This window comes from Macrobrachium nipponense, chromosome 2 (genome assembly GCF_015104395.2).
Source record: "Macrobrachium nipponense isolate FS-2020 chromosome 2, ASM1510439v2, whole genome shotgun sequence".
NCBI classification, from domain to species: Eukaryota; Metazoa; Arthropoda; class Malacostraca; order Decapoda; family Palaemonidae; genus Macrobrachium; species Macrobrachium nipponense.
In genome coordinates, this window is record NC_087201.1 from 83532015 (window position 1) to 83554142 (window position 22128).

At 39.8% G+C, this 22128-nt stretch overlaps 1 protein-coding gene across 1 annotated transcript in view; it reads right to left on the bottom strand.

Annotated features, from left to right (window-relative positions):
• The window catches only part of LOC135221239 (uncharacterized), a 217346-nt gene extending 203205 nt beyond the window's left edge, over positions 1-14141 (bottom strand). The window contains exon 1 of the mRNA XM_064259055.1: positions 13795-14141. Coding sequence (XP_064115125.1) covers positions 13795-13855 — 61 coding nt within the window. The 5' untranslated portion in view covers positions 13856-14141. The remainder of the gene's footprint in view (positions 1-13794) is intronic.
• Positions 14142-22128: the final 7987 nt, after the last annotated feature.

Consider the following 22128-nt stretch of genomic DNA (forward strand, 5'->3'; position numbering starts at 1 on the left):
GGTAAGCCCCAGGGTCGAAGATCACGACCTCTGACCTGAAGCCCTTTCCATGCCCCTAGAGCTCCAGGCCTCAGATATGCGGGGACAGAAGGGCGGGCGTAAAAATTCCGTAGTTCGGGGTAAGTATAGCTAGGAAAAATACAAATTACTTAAAATTTGTGATTTGTTCCGACGCCATATACTTGCCCCGAACTACTTTTTTAGGAGACTTAATCTTTCGGAGGTGGGAGTATCTAGGGAAGGATGAGTCCTTACAAGGAAGAGGTCAGCCTCCTTCAGGAAGGAAGGAGGAGCGGGAAAAGGAGGGAGACCCGCTCCACCGGATTAGGGTAGAGGTGGGGATCCCCTCGCCGTACAGAGGCAATCCCGACTGGTGGGTAGAGGAGGGAATAAAACTCTATGAGTGTAATGCAATGATCTGTAAAAACAAATATTCCTCTCATAGACTTGCCTGAAGACTGAAGAATTTTGGCGATTACGTCGAAGACCCAGTAGGGAAAGGGGGGAGAGGAGCAGGGTAGGATATGGAGGATGGACACACCCCATACACAGACTCAGATCAGCCAACCAGGAGAGCAGAGCGGACCGTCCGATCGGGTGAGCAGAGCGGACCGTCCAATTGGGGGAGCAGGGCAGACCATCTGATCGGGGGAGCGGAGCATACCATCATCGATTGCAAGCCCCGTCACGTCGGCTGCCGCATCTATCCCAACCTCTCCATTCCCGACAAAGATGGAGCCGTACTCGCTCAACTCTACGGAGCACGACGCCTCTTCTCTGCACCGCTATTCTACTCCTCAGAACTTCCGAGGAAGACTTTTTGGAGGGGAATCGAGGCTTTCTCTTTCTCCTTGTCGATGCCAGATCCCATGACGTAAAAGGGCGGCCCCAACACCTGTTAAAAAAGTGTGGGGGTCAATCTTCACTGGAAAGGGAAAAAGCCCCACAAGTCCCTTCAGGACCAAGGCAACACCATAGAAAAGAAGCCTCAAACTTAAAACCGACACCAACACATGCGCGGTCAACACCCACACACAGGGAAACGGGCCGATAACAGACAACAAGCTGAAGCGTGTGAACGCTACAGCAACCAGGAAAGGACTGGAGGTCAGAGGTCGAGATCTTCGACCCTGGGGTATACCTGGCTGGGGGTCGGAAGGAAATAACCAGTTTTTTCTGGTTGGTACCGGATTGACATCCAAGATTCTCCTAATAAAGTAGTTCGGGGTAAGTAAATGGCATCAGAACAAATAGTATATAAGGTACTGTCCAGAACATTATTCTAATCACTTCACTGTAGAATCTGCACTTGAAACACAATATTAAACCTATTTTCCTGCAAACCCATTAATCAGAAACTATATCTAGTCACACCAACTTAAATAGTTTTATTACAGGAGAAAAATCCTACCTAACATGCTTGTGTTATGCTCCACAAGCCTGGAAAGCAAGGTGCCATTCCTCCATGCTAACCTCCATCTTGTGAAGTGTGAGAAAGGGAGGAGGGGATTGGAAGGCTTTATTGTAAAAAGAAAATTATAGTTCTTCTTATTAACCTACTAATCATAATCACCTTGAACTGCAATCTGCAAGGCCTCAGAGGATGATGAGAAGATGAAGATTTTTGATACACCCATTCACTACAATGATCAAAAACACCAATATACACACCAATCTGCTGGGTATCTTAACCAGTTTGATTAGTAAATGAAAATGACTGCCAAGAGTTCTTTGCTACAACCAACTCTTAAAGAGAAGAGGCCTAACAGGAACCATGGGGGCCAGACTACTTCAAGAGGAAGTTTTGTAAGCAATGGCTTTAGGCTGCCTACAACCCAGGATAAAGTAACACTAGTTATCAAAATAGAAGTCACAATGAAGGACATGGAGACTTGAGCAGTTGTGTACACTGAGGAAGAAGGCACAAGCACAAGTGAAATGACAGTAAGTAACATCACTAAGGTGGAAAGTAAGGAGCTCACAATTAACCCATTCAGGAAAATATCAGCCACATCCAAGAACTGGTCCTGGAAAACAATGGCAACATTCACCTTGTGTTGAGCTGGGAAAGAATTGTCTGCTGAATGAATGACCTCCAAAGTAGGAAAAGGAGGGAATGGAATTACAAGAGCAGTAGGAGACAAATAGTAGAAATGATGTTATTATGATATAACAAAGTTTCATGTATACTTACCTGGCAGGTATATATATAGCTATATTCTCTGTTCGCACTGGCAGAATTTTCAAAACTCGCGGCAACCGCTAGATCACTGGTAGTTCAGGTGATCGCCACCCCGTTCCCGTGGCGCTGGTGCTCGGAATCATTCCCATTTTCGTCAGATTTTTCTCTGAACCCTGTCTCCTGAGGGGAGGTGGGTGGGAATTTAATTATATATACCTGCCAGGTAAGTATACATGAAACTTTGTTATATCATAATAACATCATTTTCATGTATGACACTTACCTGGCAGGTATATATATAGCTGATTGACACATTTGGAGGTGGGTCAAAGACAGCAACATTATAAGAGTTTTAAAAATTTAAAATAAATCTCAATACTCTTAGATTCCTTACCTGCTAAGGTAGCTGACTTCATAAATCCTGCCTCTTAGCCTGCTAAACCTTAGTAGCTCCAACTAGGACATGACTATAGTTGATGAAGCTAAATACAAGGGTCTGACAACTGGACGGGACCAATTCGTTGACAGGAAACCCTAGCCCTCTCTTACCACGGGCATTCATGCTAGGATAAGTTAGACCACCTGAACCACACACAAAGCTAACATAACACACTACACTTCCACAGGGACTGAAGAGGAAATAACCCTCTCAGACAACCATAAAAACAACACCACTTAATTAAAATACCTAGCATGTTAGTAAGTTATGGGGTGGAAACTCCCTTGCCCAAGAAATACTGCTCCTGAGGATACATAAGGGCCCAACGTTTGACAGTTGTCAAATGTTGTTTTGACGTTTCTAAGGTAATGACACGCAAACACACTGAATTAGTCCTCCAAAACGTCGTTTCAATGATATCTTTGAGGGCCATATTTCTTTTAAATGCCAAGGAAGTAGCTACTGCTCTCACTTCGTGCGCCTTAACCTTAAGGATGCCGAAATTTTCTTCTTGGCATAACATATGTGATTCTTTAATCAGTTCCCGAGAGGAAAAAAAGCAATAGCATTTTTGGTCATTGCTCTGCTAGGGTCCTTCACAGAGCACCACAGTGATCTGAAGTTCCTCTAATATTATTGGTTTTCTCTATATAATAGCGCAAAGCCCTTACTGGACAGAGAACTCTCTCTTGTTCCTGTCCTACCAAATCTGAAAGACCCATAATCTCAAAAGACCTTGGCCAGGGATGAGCTGGATTCTCGTTCTTGGCCAAGAAAACCTCCTGAAACGAGCAAACTGCCTTGTCATGCTTCCAGCCAAACTGTTGCTAATTGCTTGCAGCTCACTTAACCCTTAGCTGTGGCCAAGGCCACCAAAAAAGAGATGGTCTTTTTCGAGATATCTCTAAACGAAGCTTGATCCATCGGTTGGAACTTATTAGTTCCTAAGAATTTCAGGACCACATCGAGATTCCAGGAAGGTGTTCTGTATCGGTGTTCCTTCCTTGTTCCAAAGGACCTTATGAGGTCTCTCAAATCGAGATTATTGGTAATATCTAAACCTCTGTGTCTAAATACTGAGGTCAACATACTACGATATCCTTTAATCGTCTGAGTTGACAACCCTACTTCCTTCTTTAAATATAAAAGGAAGTCGGCAATTTGGGTCACAGAGGTACTGGATGAAGAAATCTTCCGACTCTTGCACCACTTACGAAAGATTTCCCACTTCACCTGGTACACCTTAATAGTCGAGGCTCTTCTTGCTCCGGCACAGCTCTGGCCGCCTCTCTAGAAAACCCCCTCGCTCTGACAAGTCTTTCGTAGTCCTGAAAGCAGTCAGACCCAGAGCGAGGGTGTTCTTGTGGTACCTGTTGAAGTGAGGTGTTTGAGTAGATCTACTCTTGCTGGAAGTGTTCTTGGTACATCTACTGTCCATTCCAGTACCTCTGTGAACCAATCTCGGGCCGGCCAGTAGGGAGCTATGAGTCATCTTTCTCGTCCCTTGACTCTCCCTGAATTTCTTCAAAACCTTTCCTAATATCTTGACGGGGAAAGGCGTACACGTCTAGCCCCGTCCAATCTAGAAAAGAAAGGTGGCGTCTACTACTGCGACTGCTTGACGGTCTGGGACTGGAGAGCAATAAGTCGTCAATCTCTTTGTCATTGCGGTCGCAAACAAGTCCACCACTGGACGACCCCATAATTTCCACCAGACTCTTGCATACTTCTAGATGAAGAGGTCCATTCTGTTGACAGAAGTTGACCTTCCCTGCTCAACAGGTCCGCTCTCATTCATTCTCCCCTTGAATGAACCTGGTGAGAAGGGTTACGTTTTTCCTTCTCTGCCCATAGAAGGATCTCCTCCGCCAACTTGCAAAGAGAGACTGAATGCGTTCCCCCTTGCTTGCGGATGTACGCCAGAGCTGTGGTATTGTCCGCGTGACCTGCACCGCCTTGTTGCGGATCACCGCGTTGAAACTCTTTCAAAGCCAAGAAAATCGCCATCAGTTCCTTCCTGTTTATATGCAAGACGCTTCCTCCTTGCTCCAGCGACCTGACACTTCTTGAGGGCCGAGAGTCGCTCCCCAGCCTGCGTCCGACGCGTCTGAAAACAATACAAGGTCTGGGCTCTTCTGCTGGAGCGACGCTCCCTCCGCTAACTTCCCAGGAGTTAGCCACCAAAGTAATTCCTCTTTCGATCTTGCGAGGAAGGTTCGAAACAGGAAGGAATCCGGTTGCGATTTTCTTGGCCAGGACTTGGTTCAAAAATATTGCAAGGGTTTCATGTGAAGCCTTCCTAGAGAAACGAACCGTTCCAGTGACGAGAGAAGTCCCCCAGTAAGCTCATCCACTCTCGTGCAGTGAGCATTGTTCTTGCTCTAGAAAGGCTTGTACTTCCCGGATGCACTGAGCCTGCCTGTCGGGAGATGGAAAAGCCCGAAAGTCGCTGAGGAAATCAGAATACCCCAAATAAACTAGCTCCTGATTGGGGATCAGATTCGACTTTTCTAAGTTCACCATCAGCCCTAATTCGTTCGTTAATGCCAACGTCATTTCTAAGTCCTACCAGACATTGCCTTCTTGATTGGGCTCTTATGAGCCAATCGTCTAGGTATAGAGACACTCTTATCCCTAGAATATGTAGCCACTTCGCCACGCTTGACATCACTCTTGTAAAAACTTGTGGGGCTGTGCACAGTCCGAAGCAGAGGGCTTTGAACTGAAAGACCCTGTTCTGGATCACAAATCTTAAGTACTTCCTGGATCCTGCATGAATTGGGATATGAAAATATGCGTCTTGAAGGTCCAGGGTAACCATCCAGTCCCCTGGACGTACGCTGACAGTACTGAATCGGTCGTCTCCATAGTAAATTTTGTCTTTTCCACAAATAAGTTGAGTGACTTACGTCCAGTACTGTCTCCATCCCCCCGAGGATTTCGCTACTAAGAAAAGCCGGGGTTGTAAAATCCGGGGCGGGGATAAGTGATCCAGAACAGGTTCTATTGCTCCTTCCTGAGCATAGAAAGTACTTGCTCTTGTAGTGCTTCTTGTTTCCCTGGATCGCTGTAGTGAGCTCCAAGCTCTCTTGGCGATGTCGAAAGAGGTGGTTTCTTCAGAAAAGGGATCTTGTAACCTTCCTTGGCTACCGTGACGACCCAAGGATCTGCTCCCTTTTCTTGCCAAATCTCCCAAAACTTCTGGAGTCTGGCCCCAACTGATGTCTGAAGGACTTTGTTCTTCATTGTTTATTACTGGGTTTCGAACCCCTCTTGGAAGGAGCTCTTCTTCCTCTGAAGGAAGGACGAGAAAAGGACTTGCCTCGAAAGGGCTGACTAGCCTGTCTTGACTCCTTAGGTGTCTTCTTAACCACTTTGGTGGGTAAAAATTTCCTTACCGAAGACGTTATTAAAAGGTCCTGCGTCGCCTTCTGAGTCAGGGAAAGCGAAATATCCTTGATAAGAGCCGAAGGAATAACTGATCCGAGAGTGGGGAAAAAAACCAATTCGGATTTCTGAGCGTTAGAAACGCCCTTTGCAGCAAAAGAGCACAGGAGTGACCTCTTCTTTAAAACTCCTGCGGTGAAAAGCGAAGCTAACTCATTCGCCCCATCCCTTAGGGTGCTTTGTCCATGCAGGACATAATACTGCTTGGAAGTTGCGAAGCAGTTGATTCCTTATCTCCACGGTTCGTCCCAGAGCCCCCAAGGACCAATCAAGAAAATTGAAAACCTCGAATGTCCGGAAAATACCTTTCAAGAGATGACCTAACTCTGATGACGTCCACCAAACTTTAGCTGAATTCAAAGCATCGTCTGCAAGGGAACTGTCAACAATGTTGGAAAAATCCCCCTGGGAGGAGGCAGGAACTCCCAGGCCGAGACTTTCCCCCGTCGCATACCAGATTCCGGACTTCCGATGCCAATTTGGCTGGAGGGAAGGGAAAGGAGAAAGAAGTCTTGCCCGCTGCCCTCTTTTCTTTCAACCACGTATCGATCCTTTGAAGAGCCTTCTTAGCTGTAATTGAAAGCTTCATCTTCAAAAACGATGACTTCTTCGGTGTTTTATTCTTGAGAATTGAGAAAGGGGTGACATCGGAGCTGAAGGCTGAAATTCCCCTTCAAAAACTGACAGAAGGCGCATCGTTAACTTCTTGTAGTCTGAAGAAGGTGTTTCACATCTTTCTCTTCTTCAGACGCTAAGTCTTCCATCTCCTCTTCTGCCGAAGAAACATCTTGTAATCCAAGGTCTTGCTGCTGAACATCTTCTCTAACCTCTCGGGAAGAAGAAGGCTCCTGCCGCCTGCGTCCTGCGTCCTTCTGAGATACGTCGACCAAACGTGAATCCGCTCCGAGATTTGCGTCCTGCGTCCTGTCCCGGTAACTTGCGTCCTACACGAGAATCCGAAGTGCGATGAGGAGGAGGCAAACAATCATGCGTCCTTTTGGTTTTTTTTTGAGGACTTGACGGGGAGAGACGCGTCCTTACGTCTCGTAGGAGGATGTTTCGTTGCTTCCCACGATTTAACTAGATCGGCTAACCTTCCTTGCATCTCTTAAGAAAGTCCTTAGTCTCTGTTTCCTGACGGGATGCCTGAGCATGCGGGGAACGAAGACGAGAAGCTCGAACCTGAGGTCTACGAGAAGGAGAAGATACAGGAGAAAACTGCCCAGGATGCAGAAGAAGGGCTCCTATCAGGCGAACCGCCGTCTAAATGAAGTCTTGCGTCCTGCCTTGAACGAAAAAGTTCTCCTCCTTTTAACCGGAACCACGTCTTCATCGTCACTAGATGAGAAAATCTCGGGGCTACTCCACCGCTCTTGAGCGTCAAGTTCATCCTGAGATGACGTAGGTCTATGCGTCTCTTCAGCGGACGCGATTCTTTCCGCATAACGTCGATACCTGCCCTGACGCAGAACTATCAGTAGAAGAAAAACACTTCCCAGTGTCGCCTTTTCTATGGCGCACTGCTGCAGCCTGGGACGCAACAGGACTGCCTGAAGGACGACTGATCGTAAGGGAACCCCTCTCGCCTCCCTTCGACTGTCGACATGCCTTCTCGCTTGGGTCTGGGAGCTTGGCAGAGGCCTAGGTCTAGGAGCACGAGAGAGACGATCAGCCGCCCCCTCCACTACACTGACACTCATCAAAGTACCCACTTTGTCTGTAAGACGCTGAATCTGATCGCCCATTGACGCAAGGGCGGCAAACACTTTCACATAATTAGGATCCTCAGAAACAGCAGCAGGCGCAGGAGAAACCTGATGAGAAGGATCTACAACTTCTACTTGGGAAGGAGGGGGAGAAATAACAGAAGCATTCAAGGCCTTACTAGAAGAGCCTGACCTCTCACTCCGAGATACCGATCTCCGTACTCTATCCTTTTCTAGTCTCTCAACATATTTAGTGAAAGTCTTCCATTCCTTCTCATTAAACTTTCACACTCATTACATCTATTATCCCAAGTTACACACACCCTCTCTACACTTTCTTACATACTGTGTGAGGGTCTACCGAGGCTTTCGGCAGTCTCACCTTGCACCCTTCTTTCACACACACTCTAAATACTAAACCAGAATCAGACATTATAAGAAATTCCAAACGCGATTGCCAATCCAACTTTCCAATACGATACCCAATAATCCATCAAAGTACAGCGAAAGTCAGCTAACGAGTTCGAAATTCTAGCAGGGAACCCACAACGATGTTGCCGGTTCGGCTGGCAGAAAAAATCTGACGAAATGGGAATGATTCCGAGCACCAGTGCCACGGGAACGGGGTGGCGATCACCTGAACTACCAGTGATCTAGCGGTTGCCGCGAGTTTTGAAAATTCTGCCAGTGCGAACAGAGAATATAGCTATATATATACCTTCCAGGTAAGTGTCATACATGAAAATGGAAATTAAATTAAGTTGGAGGTGGAAGAAGCAGGTAATTAAGAGAATGGAAAATCCCAGCCAGGGATGTTGGAAAGGTCATCCAGAGAGATAGACTTCTGCATAAGGGCGACTTTACAATGGGAGAATATGAGAGATACCAAAGACGAATGACTCCTATTATCTCATTTAACATAAGGAAGCAATCAGAAGAGTATTAATACTTTCCTCAATAAACAATCATAATTAGGAAAAATATTACAAATCACTTAACTTTCAAAATATCTCATTGCTGAAATTAATACATAATAATGTAATGGCTAAAGCAGAAACTGAAAACCAAAAGTATCCATTACTATACGTATACTGGAAAAGTGACAAAATATTAACAGAGTAAACAACTCCATTTAAGGCAATGGAAAGAGAAAACTTATCTAAAGCTCCCATGTTAAGCAAAAGCAATACTGATAACCATAAGAAAAGTAATACTGACAACCAAGTAAAAATTACAAACTGAATTTGTAGGAATTCCATGAATTACAAAAATGCTGAAACAAAAATAAGTGAGAACTTACAATAACTTTGATAACAAAACATGCCGCCAATCGAAGGGCAAAAAGTTGCAAACTTTATGATAAATTTACATAACACTGAGCACAAGGCATGAAAGTGATGTAAGACAAATGAACAAATCTGAAAGAAAACAAACGGCACATTACAATAAAAGGAATCAGCTGTGATAATCCTGAAAACCCATCTATTAAAACAACTCTGAGGTAATCGCACAGAGGATGCACCGCAGAACTTTTCCCCTTTAGAGATCTTTCAAGCTGGTGTGTCCAGAAACAGCTCTCATAGAGTGAGGCTATATAATTAACAGGTTTCAAGTAACAAATGCAAGAAAAAAAAAATGTTTTTATTAAGAAACTACTGAATACAGGCAGTCCTCAGGTTACGACAGGGGTCCCATTCTTGAGACGTGTCGTAAGCCGGAACATCATGAAAAATCCTAAGAAAACCTTACTTTTAATGCTTTGGGTGCATTAAAAACTATGTAAACTGCATTCTTATTGCATTTTTCATAAAAAAAACCTTCAAACATTGATTATTTAGCATTCTTGGTGTCCATATTTCATCTGCCAGATCAGCGTTGTAGGCGTCGTAACCCTGGAACATGCGTCGAAACCCTGGAAATAATTTCTGATGAATATAATTGAAAAGTGCCTTAACCTCAGAACATCGTAAGCCGAGTCTGTCGTAACCCGGGGACTTACTGTATTCTATTTGTACATTATCTAGGAATAAAATTTTTTGAACAAAATTATTTTCCATACCAATGCCTCCCTAATCTAAGCAGAGAAAGAACAAGCTCTTTGTCCCCTCTTGTATTTGCTTTGGCTTTACTCCTCCAAAGAATTGTCCCACGATGAACGAGAGACTAAGTGAAAAAGTATTTGTGATTCCAGGTCCCTGCACTATCAGCAAATGACTGGTTTGTCTAAAGCCGGTTACTAAGTCCAAAGGTCCTAGGATTCTCCTGGACATTTATACACACCCTATGGAGAGTAAAAAAGAAAAGGGAGAATTGGAGTAGCTCTGTTCCTGCCTTAATGAACCACTGAAATGTTACAGCCTTAGTTACAATCTGTAATATGGTCACTGTGAACACACAATGAATCTGCACTCTGACATCAGAAATACTGCTATTCCATAGTGCTGCAATACAGGACTATTTATGATAGATATGATGACACACCAAAAAGAGAATCACCATGTAAAAGATATGATGTACCCTTTGAATTGCCACCACTGCACTTTTGGGGAAAGGTTAAAATACCCATTATGAGCTAAAGATAATTATAAAAGGGTGGGTTAAGATATATATCCCTTCATGCAAGGTTAAAAAGAGCCCCAAGGAGGGACAAAGCCCCTATGGTTAGACAGGAATTGGTGCCTTTCATCACGTTAAGTAATTCCATTTAAGCAAAGTTAAGGGGAGGCTCTAGGGGAACAAAACTCTCCCCCCTAACAGGCAGGATGCAGCCATTTTGGATCTATACACATTGCAATAATGCAACAGGTTCTATTCAAATTGTGAAAATGGCAAGGTGCCAACTTTGGGAGGAGTATGGAATATGGGCATTCTCTTGAGCTTTGGGCTTGTGGTAAAAAATGTGCAAACCTCAAGATAAGCAGTTGTTATAAAACTAAACTTTTTCAGTTCATTACAAACTAAAGACAACAAATTAAATAACAAGACTTTACATTAAGGAATTTCACTTACAATAATCAAATACTGGTACCCAAAGTTTCTACCCAAAATTCTCAGTGAGTCTACCAAAATAAAACTAATGAAACTTTTTTGCAACATACTTTGCACAACAAACATATCTCTAATATGTTAGATAAATTGTTATTGTGGGTGGGTAATTACCCAACAAAAGAGCTCAGTTGCTATATATAAGCCTAAGCCTACAGGCCACCATACACACAACGATTATCGCATACAATATTGGTATAGCAAGTAAATCGGTGTGTGTATGAGGTGATCACAATACCAAAAGTGGGCGGCCCGATATCGAAGATCACGGTGTGTATGGGCTCACCGTGCGATATCCTCAGTTGTTTTTTGTTTGTATGGTGCTTTAACGTTGCATGGAACCAGGGGTTATTCAGCAACGGGACCAACGGCTTTACATGACTTTCGAACCACGTCGACAGTGAACTTCTATCACCAGAAATACACATCTCTCACACCTCAATGGAATCCCCGAGAATCGAACTCATGGCCACCAAATTGGCACGCCGAGACCATACCGATCACGCCACTGAGGCACTAATATAACCTCAGTTGGATAGCAACCTTTGCCACAATAACATCTTAGGATGACAACACACACTGATCGAGAATTTAGGGCAGATTTCATCCAACTTTTCCAAGATGTTACAAGTCTTTGGAAAGTACAATCCAAAGAATACTTTGACAAGGGAAGAGGGTCGATGCTTACTTGAGAAAGGCCCTTAGTCATTATATACCTATACCCTTACAATGATAGAAACACAATCAATTCTAGATTCATTAAGTCAATAGGTCTTAGTATTGAAGTTGAATGAAAATGGTAGTTGTGGAAATGATATTATTTATATATATATATATATATATATATATATATATATATATATATATATATATATATATATGGTAGTTGTGGAAATGATATCATATATATATACAGGGAGTCCCCGGGTTACGACGGGGGTTCCGTTCTTGAGACGTGTCGTAAGCGGAAAATTGTCGTAAGCCGGAACATTGTCAAAATCCTAAGAAAATCTTACCTTTTAATGCTTTTGGTGCATTCAAAACAATGTAAACTGCAATCTTATTGCATTTTTCATCAAAAAAACCTTTAAATATTGATTATTTTGCATTTTTGGTGTCTTATTTCATCTGCCAGATCAGCATTTGTAGGTGTCGTAACTCTGAAAATGCGTCGTAACCCTGGAACATGCGTCGTAATCCTGGAAATAATTTCTGATGAATATAATTGAAAAGCGTCGTAACCTCGGAACGTCATAAGCCAAGACCGTCGTAACCCGGTACTGCCTGTATATGGTATATATATTATATATTATATATTATATATATTATATATAGTAATATCTAATTATATATATAGATATATATATATGATATAGTATATCACTTCCACAACTACCATTTTCATCAGCTTCTATACTTAGGCCTACTGGCTTAATGAATCTACAATTGATTGTGTTGCTATTATTATAACGACAAATACTACAGTATTTTTTGACTTACTGTAGAACTACAAATCTTATTCCACTAGTATAATAACTTCAGCCTACTGATTTAATATATCTTATATATGTGTGTGTGTGCACTAATTAGCCTAAAAGATAACTTCTACAAATTAAACCAATCTCCTGGTTCTACTAACTTTAGTTCATTATTATGCAGAGTATCATGTGATAGCTCATTTCTTTTTGTTATCCACTGTTTAACCCATTTTCTCTTCAGTTTGCCCTCTATGTCAGTGAAATAATTTCCAACAGTAGATCCCATTGTTAATGAATACAGCTCCTAGCGAGAAGATGCCACATCTGTTCACAATGAAGTCTTTAATGAGACTGATGATCGCATGCAATCATCGGAATAGTGTGTGGGTAACCACGATATGCTTGCCATCTCTGCTAGGACAAAATCGCGACCGACAATTGTTGAGTGTATGGCAGCCTTAAGGTTCTTGTAAACTTACGCACATTAACTTCATAATACTCCTATTATCTTTGTGACATCCCATTAACCCTACACTTATTAGCATACTCAGTTACTTATATTTAGGCTTACACTTGAGAGCAATGGCCAGTTAATCCCGACTGAGTCTATTTGTCCAATTATAAATTGAAAGAATTCTTTACTTAAATGAATCTTTAAAAAGCTCTGCAATAATCTATGAGCAGCCTAACTAGGCTAAACACAGCCAATTTGCCAATCACATGGGTAGTAGATGTTGCGTTTCAGGTGATCAGCTATTTTCCAGTTGAAGCTTTGGGTAGCCTACGGACACTACTTAGGCTATGTACTAATTTCATGTCTTTTCTACCGAGTTAGGCATTAGAACCTTAGTTGTTGCCAGTTGTTAAAAGGAACCCAAAAGTAGGTCAGACCACCCCTAGGTAGTCAGGAAAAAGTATTGTGTATCATTTTCTAGGCAAGGAAACTAAATTAAATCATATAAAGCTACCTATAGAAGTAGTAGGCTAGGTAATACTACTAGGTTTGAAAGTCTAAGGTAAATATTACATAACCTCACAAAAGTGGTCTGGGATGGGCTAGCTAGCTAGCTATAGGCTAGGCATACCTAGTATTTGCGAAATGGCATTAACTAAGGTATCCTGGCCGCACAAAATTGCTTTTTACGAATTTAGGCAGCTGGCTAACCTGGCTAACCCCGTAAGATAATCTTTCTCTCTCCGTATATTTAGGCATTAGGCTAGGTTAGACTTGACGAATCGATTCTAAATAACAAACAATATTCAGCCAAGGGTGGAGACTAGCTTAACGTGACCAAATCTGTTACCCGTAGACAATTATTAGGTCCGGTCTAAAGGTATCGCCTACAAAATTTCAAGAAGTGGAGTAGCAGGCTAGACCACACATCTAAAGCACAAATACTGAAGACAAATGCAATAAATTTAAACACTCTATATAAAATGTCACTGGAATTTGGCAACAGTAATATTTTATACGGTACAAAATATTTTCCAACTTACCCATGGCACTTAAAAATAATCCCACTGCATCGCTCTTACTGGCTTTGTTTTTGTCCGCCATGTTTGCGGCGTCTGCTGTGTTAGGAGCAGCAAATTATTCGCACGCTATTCCTTCCTTAGAAGGATGACAGGCTGCACAGGCCACTCCCAGTGACACTCACAAGGAATATTCACGACATATGCCACTGACAATTACACATTCAAATTTATATACACAAGAATTTTAGCTTCAAGGTGTGACCATGTTCAAGAGGATTGGGGTAAACGACACCTTTGACCGATGCATAGGATGATAGGACTAGTAACTCGTTACCATGGCGATGTGAACTACGGTCTGTACCTAAGTAATGCTGTCAATAAATGTCAAATGAGGTCACAAATTGCCGGTCAAGTGTAGTTATTCGTTTAGAGCTGAGCTCTACCTACATAATTATAATGTGTCATTATCTTCATGATGACTGTGCTCGGGAAATACAGACACAGCACATAAATGTTCATTTTTTTTTCTTTATTATGGAAAAGCATTTTAGTAACACCCAAATTTCATCTGACTTGTTGCAACTTTATGGTTAGTGAAAGACAAGTTATAAATAGCATAGGTAACTTTCCTTAAAATCTTGTTTTTATATGTTATAATGAATTATCTATTAAAATGCTACTGCTGCGATGAACACTTCGAAATTATATTTCCAGTGACTTACATAAACAGTCGAAGAGACCATTTTTACCGGAGTTTCAAAGCAAATAATAGAGTAATTTTAATTGCCTATTTACAAAAACAGGATGTAAAAAAATACTCTTTCAAAATCCCTGGTATGAAAGCAGTGCCAATAAACCGTACAGATGTGTCTATACACTAAAAACTAAAGATGACCATCTAAGTACGCGTGACCAAATACTCAGTGTAGCTTTTGTTTAAGAAATGTTCAACTATGCGTATAGATAAGCTTATAATCACAAAACAGACTACACTGATTTTCTATAAAAAAAAAACTATCATATTTCTATTTTTACTGAAGAGTTTACAATTTCTAATACAAGGCAACCAAAATAATATATAATAAATAAATTACCACCAGATAGGTTGACGCCCAGAGTAACTAAGTTTCTTTGGCTTCCTATTTAGGCAAGAATTAAATGTACGTACACTTTCCAATTTACTTCTTGACGAAAGATATAAAATCGGAATTATTAAGAACAGTAAAGTTTTGAGCATTTAAAGAACTTTAAGGTATACCTTGTTGAAAATCACTTATGAGACAGAACAGGTTGTGCCATTCACACTTCCTACATATTCCCTCTTTGCATCTTTCTTTACGAGATTGTATATTTAGTTCTTATAAAATAGACCACAGTCAAAGTCTAACAGTTCTCCTGGTGGCTCTGTCCCTCTTATACCTACTGATTCACGAACGTCTCTGTGGTTTACTCACGTCTGCTAAAGCATTCAACCTATCCAGTATCTCCGATATTCGTGTTTATTGCTTTATATAGTAAATAATAATTGCGACAGATGGTTCAGTTGCAAAAAAATAAAAAGGAAAAAAAGACAGAAAAATGGTAGCTATCCTCTTCAGGCATTTGCTTCTTACGAACGTCCCGCAGTCTTTCTCGAACCATTCCCTTTAATTTTCTATTTTGTCAAAGAGAGCATGACTGCCGGAGCCGGTGCCGGAGCCTGCAGACAGACACTGAACTCAGCCTGAAGGAAAAATTCTCACGACCGTCTTTAAACATGGCCGTCTTGACGAATTATTTGCCTTCAAGGATTTGACTTCCTCACGGCCGCTTACATACGGAGCGTATTATCGTTTGTTTTGACTATGATCAAGTTTCTATATAGACATACATCCACAGAATTATTATATATATATATATATAATATATATATAATATAATATATATATATATATATATATATGTGTGTGTGTGTGTGTGTGTGTGTGTGTGTGTGTGTGTATGAAATAATGTAACAATCTTCATAACTGTAATCTCTCTCTCTCTCTCTCTCTCTCTCTCTCTATTCTCTAAGCACATACAATATTTAGTACATATGATGTAATTATGTAATATATATATATATATATATATATATATATATATATATATATATATATAAAGGCAGAAGACACGAAGGAAAGTGGAACAATGAAGTAGCTACAAGATCTTTCAACTCAACGTCCTTTATTTAGCAGACGGACACATTAGAAACTGAGTGGACAAGGAAGATAGATAGGGATTATAAAGGAAATAAGTACCTAGAATTTAACACACATGGAGAATTAGTAACATTCCCAAACAGAACATGGGTACAATTTAAGAGGTTTACCAACAGATTAAGTCCAACTGCTCAGACACAGAGACTAGAGTCACTAGACAATTAAAGGATTATGCACGTCGGCAACCGACCACATTCAAACTTTTGGTAAACAAAAACTTTTTTTTTCAAGATAAACTTATTCACAAAATATGTATTAAGCATACAAATACAAAGAAAATATCTATAAGGCAACTCATTTGCATTTAAGTCTGTGATTGTATCTTTGAGGTCATTCTTAAACATGTTACATATACAAGGATCTAAATGAAACAGGCCACTATTGACACTGAAATTACAATGGGAAGTAAGTTGTATAATGACAGATTCTAAAAGATTTCGTGATAAGACATCTTTTGATCTTGCAGTTACTGAACTGCCAATTGAATTTTTCTGGTGGTTGTTTTCGCTTAAATGAATTAACATTGCATTGGATGTTTACCCAGTTTTGACAGAATATTTATACTGTTTGATTCTTACTTCTAAGCTCTTTCTAGATTGACCAACATAAAAAGAGGGGCAGTCCATATATGGAATTTTATGAATAATATTGTTGCTTTCCCTGGGGTCATTTTTTATTAACATCCTTTTCGTGTGTTATTATTGGAAAAACGAGGTTGACCTTGAAAGATTTTAACAATGATTTTATGGTTTCAAACCGGTAAAATAAGGCAAGCTGAGAATGTTCTTAGAAGATTACCTCTCCGTGTTACTTACAATATAAAACTTTTTGTGGGCTTTATTACAGTAAATATCTAATATATGTGAAGGATAACATAAATCGGCCCTATTTTTCTTATGTATTCAATTTCTTGATCCAAATATTGGGGACTTACAATGTGCAATGCTGGTAAAAACATAGAAGAAAAAATTGTATATTTTGATACTAAGATGGTGGGCCTGAATAAAAATGAATATAAGTTAAGTTGTTGGTTGGTTTCCTATAAATACTGAATTTACATTGAAATGGTTCTCTATTTATCAAAACATCTAAGAAAGAGAGGCAATTGTCTTTTTTCAATTCTAAAGTAAACTTAATCGATGGTACCTGGTTATCTAATTTAGAGAGTAAACCATTTACATCAATACCAACAGGCAAAACAGCTAGAATATCATTAACATATCGATACCACTTTAAATGAATATGAATGATATTAGGTAAATAGCGTTTTTCAAAGAATTCCATATACAAGTTTGAGAAGAGTGGCAATAAAGGGTTGCCCATTGCCATACCAAATATTTGTCGGTAAAATTCACCATTGACTATAAACTTATAATCACAAATGGATAACCTTGTGAGTGAAATCATTTGACTGACAGGTAGAGGTAATTCCTGCTGAGTTAGTTTGTTACTAAGATACTCTAAAATAGAATATATAGGGACTTTAGTAAAGAGAACATACATCAAAACTAACGAATCTATCAGTGGGGCAAAAAGTAATTTTGTTTAATTCATCAACTAAATCTAGAGAATTAGTATATCTGAGAGCCTGAGATAGCTCCAAGTAACGGGGACAAGAGCTTAGTGATATATTTCGAAAGTTTATATGACATTGAGCCAACAGTACTGATAATAGTCCGCAAAGGATTATTTTCTTTGTGCGTTTTGATTAATCCGTACTAGTAAGGTAGCGAAGGAAATTTGACTGACAATTGGCCTAATAGTCCTGTTTAGTCTTTAAAGATTTCTTACACTGCTATTAAAGTTTTTTATGATTTGATGAATGGGATTTTTGTTAGTTTTTTGTAAGTCACATCACCGTCCAGTAGGTCAGGAGAATGGTCAGCTTTATCTAAAATTACTATACTATTTGACTTATCAGCTTTTGTGATGTGGACATTATTGTCTTTTTTAAGATCGGCCAAACTTTTCTTATAGCGAGCAGGGAAGTTACTTTCATGACTGCTAAGTAAAGGTCGAAAGATCTTTCACTACTCCATTGTTTCATATTTCTTCGGGCTTCTACCTTTATTTATATATTCACCACGCTCCAAACTTTCGTGATTCTGTTACACACACACACACACATACACACGCGCACACATACACACACACACACACACACACACACACACACACACACACACATATATATATATATATATATATATATAATATATATATATATATATAAATATAAATATATATAAAAATATCCGAATGTCCCCCCTGAGAAAGATTTCTATAGAGATCCGCCACTGGTGTGTGTGTGTGTACTATATCTTCGTAAATTCCAAAGAAAGCGTTCACCGTATAACAACTGATATCTTCAATCTTGTACAGACATAGCTGATGCACAAAACACGTGCTTATAACCTTTTTCATTAGATGCGTCTAGACTTGATAGACTGGATTCCTACCATTTTCACACATTTTGAGAAATATTAGCGACTATGCTAATCAAATCAACTCCTGTGAAGAAAATCATTCACCGCTGTACTGTACCCAAAGCCCTGAGTGCACGCGGCTTCCTTAGTCTACTTGGAGACCAATAAACGAACAACCACAGGACGAATTCTGTTTTCTGAAAGAGGTGAACGTATATCTATCATAAAATTTTGATGAAAATCACAGGATACACTCGATCGCACAATTAAGAAATCAATTACGAAAGCAAGAGATAACAAAATATATGAAAAATATTCCTTACTCGTTTCTTCGAAATTACATTAGCAAATGATTTTTTAAGGTAGGCCTAACCCCCTTCTGGTTTTGTATATGTAACATTTCTGAACCTCATTACAGCTTTACGGGCTGCTGAAGAGCAAGAGCCCGTGCCAGCATACGGCTGGCTTAATCTATCATCATCATCATTACAGCAGTCATTCTTCAACGGCTAGTATACTGCATTTTTTTCTTTTAGTGATTTTCTTTATTTTAACATCTTCTAAGATTTGAGGTAATCAGTGACTATTGTAGGAATAAAGATAAAGTGGGCAAAAATGTTATGAGTTTTTATCAACAGTCTGCTGTGGCTCCTGTAGCTAGTCTTCATTCATTCTGGCAGAGCTCGGGGAAGAGAGGAATCGTTCTTAATTAATATTCGTTGTTCTTTGTGTTAAAGTGGATTTGAGACATATTTCATCTTTATGAGGTTGGTTAGCTTTATAATAAGATTATTCAGTGCAACAATCGAAAGGTTATTAACTTAGAGGCAAAATTCACAACATTGTTCTCCCTTAATGTATTACCTTAATGTTGATCAATTCTCTACCAGCATTAGCTCTTAAATGTTTTGACTGGCAACGTTACTTAGTACGCTTCATTCTTTTTTTTATTAGTTTTCACGTCCAAATAGTGAGACAGAAATAGGGCACTTCTGAAATCTGAGACTCGACAAGTGACGAAAAACTGGGGCTTCTTTCAGAGGATCAGCTTCTTCAGGAAACTTTCCTTCAAGGACGTCGGGTGTTCATCTTGGAGTGTTGCATTCTGAGGCTTGCCTCGGGATCATTTTTTTTCTTTTAATCAGGCATTTCTCGTTAACGCGTCGAGTGACTTGACCTCATTTCAAGAAAGTTTCAAGTATTCTTAGATGAGAGAGAGAGAGAGAGAGAGAGAGAATTTCAATCGACAGTCTAAAACTGCTGGAATAAATCATTATTTAATACCGTAAGTAATGAAATAATGGTCAAGTGTGTTTTTTGGATGAGAGAATATATAAAGTTCATTGTAGCTCTGTCGACCTGAGCGATAAATTACCATACATCAGTTAGTGAGTCAACTGCAACTGGTTGCAACAAAGGTGTGGGGCTAGTTACCTCATCCCAGAAAGATGATAACCGGAGACATAGAATTAGACCCATCAGCGTTATATCTTAAAAGAAAAATGAAATAAAATGAAATAAAATAAAAAAATAAATTTCCTGAGTTTTGACATTCTCCAAACCCTGTATTTTCTATTCCATATGTGTTCGCGCCACCTGCAACCGAAGTAATTTTCTCATAATCCAACAATGATGAAACTTCCTTAATATCATATTTGCTGAAACTCGTGTCAGAATTGAAATTCTTGACGGTCAGTTAATACTGTATTTAACTTTCAATAGAAAAAAGAAGTTTACCGAGCCATTTTGGTGACAGCATAATCACAGTTTCTGTTAGCTTCTATTTGCTCAGTGTCTGCTGATCTTGCCTTTATATACCGTGGATGTTTTTATGCCTAAATCTTTATGTTCTGGTAACCAGTGTAACCTTTTTCGATTGATATAAAAGCGAATAAAAATGTGTCTAAGGTAATATTTAGTATTTAGATTTAGCAGTGAGATCCCTGAATCATAAAATTCATCTTTACTTGATAATTGCTTGCAAATTACTACTCCCTAATAACGCACATGGAAGTCTGCTGTTACCGTACTATGACGTAATCGACTGAATCCAACCTGCGTGCGAGCCCACCACATCTTATTCCACCTAAAGGAGGTTCCCTCCTGTAGGCACAAGTCCAATTCTTCTTGCTCTTCGAGTCTGAATTCACAAGTATGGCCGGCCATCAATACCTCACTCAGCTGGTGTTTTCGCCCCTATGTTTATCGACTGTAAAACTCATGTTGGTTATTTTTACCGTAGTGACTTAAGACTCCAAGGTCGGTAGGATTGCGAGACCATCGTTCAATCGTCAGTTTTCAGCATAATGGAATTGTATACCCATACAGAAATAATAAACTGCTATTGCTTACTCTTCTATGTGTGTGTGTGTGTGTGTGTGTGTGTGTGTGTGGGTGGATGGGTGGGTGCGGGTGTGCATGGTTTGTTAAAGCACTTACAACTCCCAGCCGGAATGATTAATACATTTCGAGTTGTTTTTTTAGTGATCTTTCCCTTCCGTTATTTTTAAAAACTAATTATTCCAGTTATTCTTAGTTTATTTTTGTTCATAATAGTTATTTTTCATCTTCCTGTCTCCATTTTTACGAGCCCTCATCAATAACATTACACAACTGAATAATTTACATAATTTTGAGGCTTCTCAGCCTTTGTAACAAGAAAAAATGAATGAAGAAAGCTGAAAATAAGTTACATTTAATGAAACCCATGACAAATAAGCGTAGCAAGTTTTGATCGATAGTCAGTCAATTTGTACTGAAAGAGATCGGGATGTTTGAATATAATATGTTTTGTGCAATCCCAATATGAAGATATCAACTATATACAGACGAAAGATTGACTAAAAAGTGTTGCAAAACGACTCTCTTAGCTCTATGAGCCAAATGAAAGTAATGGCAAATAAATTCTCATTTATGAATCTAGAACTCTTAAAATGATTTATCGGTTTCATAGATGCCTCAGTCATCCTATTTTTTTCATTATTGTCATTGCGAACGCAACCCTTTCTAGTCTTTCCCGTGACGATTTCCGATTTCTCCAAGACGTCAGTCACTTGTTTCCGAGACCAGAAACGCCCCTGCAACAATTTGCAGGCTGCACAAAGATTTCCACTCACTGATCTGAGAAGAATTGATCAATATTACTTTTACTTTTGTTATTATTTGATGATGGCTGATGGATACACGTGGGTGAACAGAATGTTCATTAAACGCCGGTGATTTGGCGTTTAGCAGAAAGACATAAGTCGTCGACAGGGCAACTCATCGCCGACTCTCACTCAAACCATGATGTCTAAAGAGATGTCGAGTCATGATCATCAAACACAAGCTGAGAGCGCTACCAAAATTTCTCTTCTCTGTTAATGTGATTTCTTGTGTTTAACATAAAGCAAAAATCTGATTAATTGTTTGTATATTTGCTTGACATGGTTATTCGCTCTCACTTTTTTTTTCTTTTTGTCGGTGATCATTTTAATATTCACTCGGTATAGTATTTTCTAAACACAAGAATATAAAGCCAGCAAGATGTTGTTGCTAAGGAAATAGGAATTCCCATCAACTATTTTTTTTTTTTCATATTTGTAGTGCTACAATGATTTTCTTATTATATGAAAGTTTTGCATGCTTTCTGGTAAACTTTGCAAACACGATACCATTTTTCTAGCACGCAGCGGTTTCCAAAACACAAC